Source organism: Vigna angularis, chromosome 8 (genome assembly GCF_016808095.1).
Source record: "Vigna angularis cultivar LongXiaoDou No.4 chromosome 8, ASM1680809v1, whole genome shotgun sequence".
Classification (NCBI taxonomy): domain Eukaryota; kingdom Viridiplantae; phylum Streptophyta; class Magnoliopsida; order Fabales; family Fabaceae; genus Vigna; species Vigna angularis.
The window spans coordinates 32391255-32398887 of record NC_068977.1 but is presented as its reverse complement, the minus strand read 5'-3'; the positions used below and the strand labels follow the sequence as shown (position 1 = coordinate 32398887).

At 34.7% G+C, this 7633-nt stretch overlaps 1 protein-coding gene across 2 annotated transcripts; it reads left to right on the top strand.

Moving 5' to 3' along the window:
* The first annotated feature begins 204 nt into the window (after positions 1-204).
* On the top strand, positions 205-6290 carry LOC108344028 (probable cyclic nucleotide-gated ion channel 20, chloroplastic). 2 transcript variants are annotated; one of them, XM_017582489.2, is made up of 12 exons: positions 205-907; positions 1340-1531; positions 1634-1732; positions 2280-2417; positions 2686-2928; positions 3385-3651; positions 3949-4094; positions 4180-4257; positions 4480-4609; positions 4971-5217; positions 5421-5583; positions 6025-6290. In XM_017582489.2, the coding sequence occupies exons 1-12, from the start codon at positions 461-463 to the stop codon at positions 6134-6136; spliced, it is 2262 nt and encodes a 753-aa protein (XP_017437978.1). In that variant the 5' UTR covers positions 205-460; the 3' UTR covers positions 6137-6290. The 2 variants fall into 2 exon arrangements, with proteins under 2 accessions (XP_017437978.1, XP_052722683.1); XM_052866723.1 differs by lacking the exon at positions 6025-6290 and having other exon boundaries at positions 5359-5444.
* The last annotated feature ends 1343 nt before the right edge of the window (positions 6291-7633 follow it).

Here is a 7633-nt window from a genome sequence, read left to right as displayed (position 1 = left end):
TTGACTCAACGTTTTTATTTCTGAGATCTTAAATTTTATGGTATATTAGCATCCCCTAAGGTGTCTTGTTTACTTTGAAAAATGCATGATGTAATGTAAACTTGACGGGATCAAGGTGTTGACTTTTCACTTAGAAAACTTCAAACTGGTTTTGCTTGGTTATATTCAGTTTAAACACCACCTTGTTCATAAATTTGTGTTCTATATCAGGAAAAATGTTAGCAGTAAATTTTGAGAAAGGCTCAAGAAACTTAGTTCCCTTATGTTGCATTAAAATCTCAGTCTTTGTAACAGTTGTACAGTTTTTGGCTTTCTGAAACTAAAGTAGTTACAGACTTATAATTTGTATTCTCCTCTTTCAAGTTTCTAGCTGAATTGAATTATTAGATTCTAAAATTGTTATTGTTCATAATATATATATATACTGAATGTAAAAAGATAACAGAATTGTCAAGGAAGCATGGCTAGTTTTGAAAATGATGAGCTGCAGAAGATACCAGAAGAAACTGATGCACAACCATATCATGAAACTTTGCATTCTAAATTTCAAAGGCTTTTATCCGGGAAACAAAGTGCATCAGTTTCTATTCCCATGGAGTCATATGAGGTAGAAACTAGTATCGTGGGAGATAGCGGTTCATTATATGCTACATCAGAAAGTGATAATCTTATGCAGCATAGTATAGTTGTAACAGGAAACATAGCACAGGAGAGCACAGATGAATTTTCTATTGTTGACAGCACGGCTTCAAAGTACTGGCATAAAAGCTATGATAGCATAAATGAACATTTACTGAGATCTGGGAAACTGGGAATTTGTAATGATCCTTATTGTACTACTTGTCCTTCTTACTTCAAGTCTTCTCGGCTAAGAAATCCAAAAGCTTGTAATATACCTGATCCGAAGGTGTCTGTCTTTCTTCCTATAATAAATTATTGTTTCAATTGCCTTTGATTACATGATATGTAGTAGAAGAATTTCTTCTAGATGTGGTCTTTGTGTTCATTACAAAGAAACCACTCTTTACACTCCACAGCTTCATTAGTATTATACTCTCAACAAAATTCTTAAGTTCTTTAGAGCTTTTCATTCACTTCACTGTTAAAATTTTACTGTTGTTGTCATTGTTCAATTTGAGAGTCAATAAAAGTATTGTCAATTAACAATTTCGTGATGTCTCGCGTTTTATCTAATTCTCATTTTCCAAAGGCTCCTACAGGCTTTTCTTTATTATTACACTTTATCTTATTGTAAACTTTTCCATTTGCCTTTGTAGACATATATCATTTGCTATCACTTTCATATTGCCATCTGTGCTTCAGTTTTCAATGTTTACAGTTTCAGAATGCTCTTAATGGGGATGCCAAAGTATTTGCAAGAAAATTTTGTTCTCTGTGTTCATCTTTTGTTCCTGGAGTTATGAATCCTCACTCTAAATTCATACAACAATGGAACAAGGTTCTTGCCAGTTTTTGCTTGGTTGCAATTTTTGTGGATCCATTATTTTTCTTCTTACTCTATGTTCGGCAGGTATGAGTTATATAATTATTTTCCTTTTATTTAGTTACACAAATTTTACAAGTTCTAATGATATGCAACTGTGAAAACTAAATTTGCATTTCTCCGGTGCAGGATCATAATTGTATAGTTATCAACTGGAAATTGACAAAAGCACTTGTCATAGTTAGAACCATGAATGACTTCATATATTTCCTTCACATTCTTCTCCAGGTAAATTCCCAATAAGCATCTTTTATAAGTTCCCCCTCCTATTCCTCCTTCTCTAACCTTTTTCACATCCATATATATTCATAGAGTAACAGTTCTTAGTTTGCAAAACATTTTTGTTTAGTCAATGTTATTGGCTTTGCATGAATGAATATTCTGATAAATGAGTCAGAAGAGTTTTCTAACGCTATTCTAAAAGGATTTAGGCTAATAACAAAATCCAACTCAAAGGATAACTGTCATATTCAATGGAATTTTTCCTTTCTGCAAGTATGTCTGAAAACTTGTTTTGTTACCCATCACTTCCATTACAGCCATCCTTTATTTGAAACAATTATTAATCTATAAATTGCTGAGGATTGTTCTTCCAATACACAAAGTACAGTATTTATTTATTTATTCATTTCAACCAACTTATAAAGAATGGACGGGAATAGAACTATTATATTAGGACTTTCTCAGTGTTTTACCAAGTATCACAATAGTTATTTAGTTTTCTTCCTTTCCAAAATTTCAGGCTAAATAACTCTACCAATTTCCCTTGTCACAGTTTAGGTTGGCTTTTGTTTCTCCTGAGTCGAGGGTGGTTGGTGCTGGAGATTTAGTTGATCATCCAAAAGAAATTGCATTTCATTACCTTAAGGGTTATTTTCTTGTTGACTTGTTTGTTGTATTTCCTCTTCCTCAGGTAATTTCTTCCCATTTACATTCTTCCTTAGGGACATTTCTTTCTTTCCACTGAGTTTGCTCCTTGGAACTTACTATTAAGTATCTAGATGTATTTATCTCCCAGTTCCTGATCATGAAATATGCAAGCCTAAAAATTTAAACATGAATGCTTTTTTATATTTGTTCTCGAGTTCATTGACAACAGCAACTACTGTTAATTGTTAAAAACAAATAGATATAACGTGCACGCACTAGAATAACTTTCATCTCTCTTAAAAAATATCCAGATCATGTTATTGTCTGTACTACCAAAATCATTGAGGGGAGCAAATTATGCTAAGAATGTTCTGCGTGCAGCGATCCTAGTGCAGTATATTCCCAGATTATTCAGATTTCTGCCTATGCTGTTTGGTCAGTCTCCAGCAGGATTCATATTTGAGTCAGCATGGGCAAATTTCATTATAAATCTTCTCATTTTCATTCTAGCTAGCCATGTTGTTGGCTCTATCTGGTACCTATTTGCTCTACAGGTGAGTAAACATGGCATTTGATGCTTATTTCAAAAGTACCAATTTTCTTCCTCACTAAAACTTCCTATTGCACAGTAAGTTCTCACCTTCATTCAGCATGAGGCAAGAACCTGTATTTTATTCACTAATATCGGATACTAATTGTTTTCCTGGCGTCAAATCCTGTTAAGAACATAAAGAGAAAGCGTAAGAAACTCCATATGTTTAGCATAATATATAGTGAGATTTCTAGGCAGAATGAACTGCTTTGTCAATATGATATTAGTATGTCCTAGTAAAGTTTTTCCTTGTAGATATTTTAGTCTTGGCAATAAAATTCAATTACTAATGTAGTTATGTTTCCTTTGTATACTTAGAAGATGAGTGATTCAATCAGAATCAGGGATTTTAATTCAGTAAATTGAGGTTAACATTTAACTTGCTAAGGTTCTTCTTTCTCTCTCTCCCTTCTTTCAGAGGGTTAATCAATGTTTTCGAAATGCGTGCCAAAGTTCTCATATCCCTGGATGCCTGGCATTCATTGATTGTGGACATAGCCATGTTGGGGACAATCGGCTTGGCTTATCATCAAACCAGTGGAACAACAATGCAGATGCTATTGCATGTTGGAATTCCTCTTCCAGCGGTTCTTTTTCTTATGGGATTTATAACAATGCTGTACCTCTTACTACACAAGCAGACATCGTCACCAAATACATATATGCTCTATTTTGGGGATTACAGGTATGCACCTTTTTTTATTCAGCTCTGGTATTCACTTCGTTCTTAGTTGTTTTGTTCTCTTAGCAGTAATTTGTACACAATATATGAACTGGATCAAATGATACTGATGAAAAATTTGATACTCCTACACCAACTCAATAACTCAATGTAGAAATCTTAAATGTATAAAAATGGTTTACTAGCTCAATATCAAGTCATGTGTCAAGGTCCAAATAGTACCAACACTGTTCAAACTAGTGAATGCATATCAACGGTTTAATATGTCTAGAAATTATACCCAATTTGATCTTTATGCAGCAAATCAGTACTCTGGCTGGTAACCAAACACCAAGCGACTTTGTGTTTGAAACCCTTTTTACTATAGCCATCATAGGATTGGGACTTTTTCTTTTTGCGCTTCTCATTGGAAACATACAGAACTTTCTTCAAGGTCTTGGACGGAGGTAGAGCCTATCTAATACTTCAAGTTTTGAGCAAACTTTGATGGTCAAGTGCCAATGTGTTTGGTGTTGTACCATGCTTTTATAGGAGGCTAGAAATGCAACTTAGACGCGGTGATGTTGAGCAATGGATGAGTCATAGGCGCTTGCCAGAATACCTCAGAAGGTATAATATCTTCCCATTTTTTTTCATGAATGATGTCAACATTATCAATGGACTATTTGTCTATTTCTTGATTCAAGTCGTTAAAAACATCACAATTCTATGATATAGAACGTCTATAGGCCAAAATTTAGATGGTGTAGCCTACTGTTGCCATTTTATTTAGCTATCATGTCATATGAAATAATGGATCAAAGGAATGTAAAAGATATGTTTGTCACGCAGGAGAGTACGACAGGCTGAACGGTATAGTTGGACTGCAACAAGGGGGGTGAATGAAGCAACGCTAATGGAGAATTTTCCAGAAGACCTCCAAGTGGATATAAGACGCCATCTCTTCAAATTTGTTAAGAGAGTAAGCACTAGAATATCTGTTGCATAGATGACTAGTTTTGATTACCACAATTTTATCATGCTTACACTAGAATGGTTTGCAACATGTAATTTAGAGCTTGAGTTAACTTCGTGATCTCATCCAGTCTCTTCCATTTAAAATTTTGTGTTTGCTTAACTTGGTCTCCACTTCTAAACAACTATACTTGGACGCAAGTTTAAATATTAAGACAACTTTGAAGGCAAAACATTATGCATTCTCATGATGAATCTATGGATTGAGGCAATTGTGTGAACAATCATTGAAGTTTTTGAAGATGGTTTAGTTTACTTTATCACTCTACCAATTTTTAACCATGACATGAGGATCTGAAATTCTTCAGGTTCGAATATTTGCTCTGATGGATGAACCTATCCTAGATGCCATTTGTGCGAGACTGAGACAAACTACTTGCATTAAAGGAAGTAGAATTTTGAGTCAAGGTAGTGTGGTAGAGAAGATGGTATTCGTGGTGCGTGGTAAATTGGAGAGTATAGGAGAAGATGGTACTAGAATTCCTTTATCTGAAGGGGATGTTTGTGGTGAAGAACTTCTGACATGGTATCTTGAGCACTCTTCTGTCAGCGCAGGTATAGCAATATATAGCAATATACCTTCTTTCTTTTTTGTTTTTACTTGTATCCTCCTTCAGAGACTATTCTGTTAGAGACATGTTGTAGCATTACTTGGTGCAATGGTAATGTGCTTGATGAATTAACATTCTAAATCAGAGATCAAAAGTAGAAGAGTTATATGAGCATAGCATAGTTCATCAATTTGAGTACTCCTGCAGATGGCAGAAGAGTAAGGCTTCCAGGACAGAAGTTGCTTAGCAACAGAACAGTAAGATGCTTAACAAATGTGGAAGTACTTTCACTCCGAGCAGAAAACCTTCAAGAAGTCACAATCCTTTTTACAAGATTCTTGCGTAGTTTGCGTGTTCAAGGAGCCTTAAGGTCATTCCCTTCTCCTGTATCTATGTTTGTGATTTACCATGGTCTTCTCAACTTTTGACTTGGACTAAATGAAAGTTAACTAATGATAATAGGCAAAAACACAGCTTTAACTTAACTGAGAAATTGATCCAGGATTATAAGAGTGGTTAAGAAATGTCAACTAAATTATAAGATATTCTAAAGTGACCTTATCCTTATCACAAGTGAATGTGGGACTTCCAACATACCTTCATACCTTCTTCCTCGTACCGCATCCATTGTACTTTAAATTGATCTTACCACTAGTTGATTTGGTACTTTCAACAAGTACATTATGTGCATTATGTATTTTTAACTCTGGTTTAGTGCCTTTGTGTTAGACAACTGAAGTTTCGCTAAAGGTCTCTCTTGATTCTTTTGAAGTCCATGACTAACATATCATTTGTTAATTGGTTATTTTAGGTATGAATCACCTTATTGGAGATCCCTTGCAGCAATCCGCATTCAGGTTGCATGGAGATACAGAAAGAAACGCTTAAGTCATGTTAATTCAGACTTTCAAAATAAACATTGAGATTGTGATTTGTTATAGATTATATGGAGATCTGTGAGAAACTAGAGGTGTGAATAAAGGATGAATAAGATAACATGATTTTTTAACACTTTCTCCCCAAATTTGCAAAGGTTAAATTGGATTGGCAATTTCATGCTAAGTTTATCAGACTTGACAAAGATTGAATTCAATTGATGGAAAGACATCAGTTATAATGATTGGTGTTTAGAATCGAACCAATCCAAAAAAATAACTGAAAACTAATTGTAGATTAAAAAATTCTTTTTTAATTGATTTGAATTTTTTTTTCCTAGAACCAAGCAGTTTAGACCAATTTTGCGGTTTGAAATTGTAACATCCCAAAATACCGTAATTACTATAAATCAGGATTAATTACAATTAATAGTAAAATAACAGCCTTTAGCATTAACAGAACTCAAGGGTTCAAAGCCGTACGGCTGCAGTACAAAAATAACGAGCATATCAAAGTACAGGGAATTAAAACAGAACGAACGGTTTTACAAAAGGATAAACCGAACGTCCAAAACGAGCTAACAATTACACCCTAACATCTACGAGCGCTCTAAGGCTCGGCCTTGACTTCCATCTCAACCAGACTTGAATCTTCCAAATTTTCTTCTTCCAGCATTTCTTCAAGAGATGCACCACCATCTGCTCACATCCACACGGATGATCATTGCAAGACAAGACGAACGTACATGGACAGTGGACAACACAATGGAAATGCAAGGGTAAGCTTATAATATTTAATTTATACAATTAACATATACATTTACATTTCGATTCACACATACAACATGTAACTTATCAAATAATAATCATAGAAATACTTATATAAGACAAACCGTCCGGACTGTATGAACCATGTAGCTACAAGCGTCCTTGCACCCGAGTGGTGTACTAGCCGGGATATACCTAATCAGCTACCACTCGAGGTTAATCCCTCGCCCATATCTAAGCGATGAACGAAGAACCTCCTGCCATTCCCACGCATGACTACCCCCTTCTACGTGAAGATGAGTATCACGGAATATCAGGATGGACCAAGCCTGGCCTAACTTATCCAGGTTCATACTTTACCAAATTTAGTATTTAATACATCTGAGACGTTCCTCCTTGGAACGCTCGTTCAAATTCCATAATCATAAAATCACTTGATATAACGTTCACACTGTAATTTATCATAATTCATAATCAATCTCATCTTTAACTTTAAGAGTACAAAAGAACGAACGTTCAGTCCCTTGAAGAAATAGGACGAACGTTCAAATATAGTACTGGATGGACAGACGTGACTCTCTGTTTGACCAGTTAAATGCACTGACTCAATTTGAAGTGTATTGGTACTTAGAAGATTTCAAAATAAATACCTTGGACCAGAATTAATATAAGAAGAATACTCAATAAGACTTAGAAATTTTCTTTGTATAATTTGGTATATACTGAACTGATGCCAGTATTTGAACGAACGTAAGAGAATGAATATTGAATATTTGG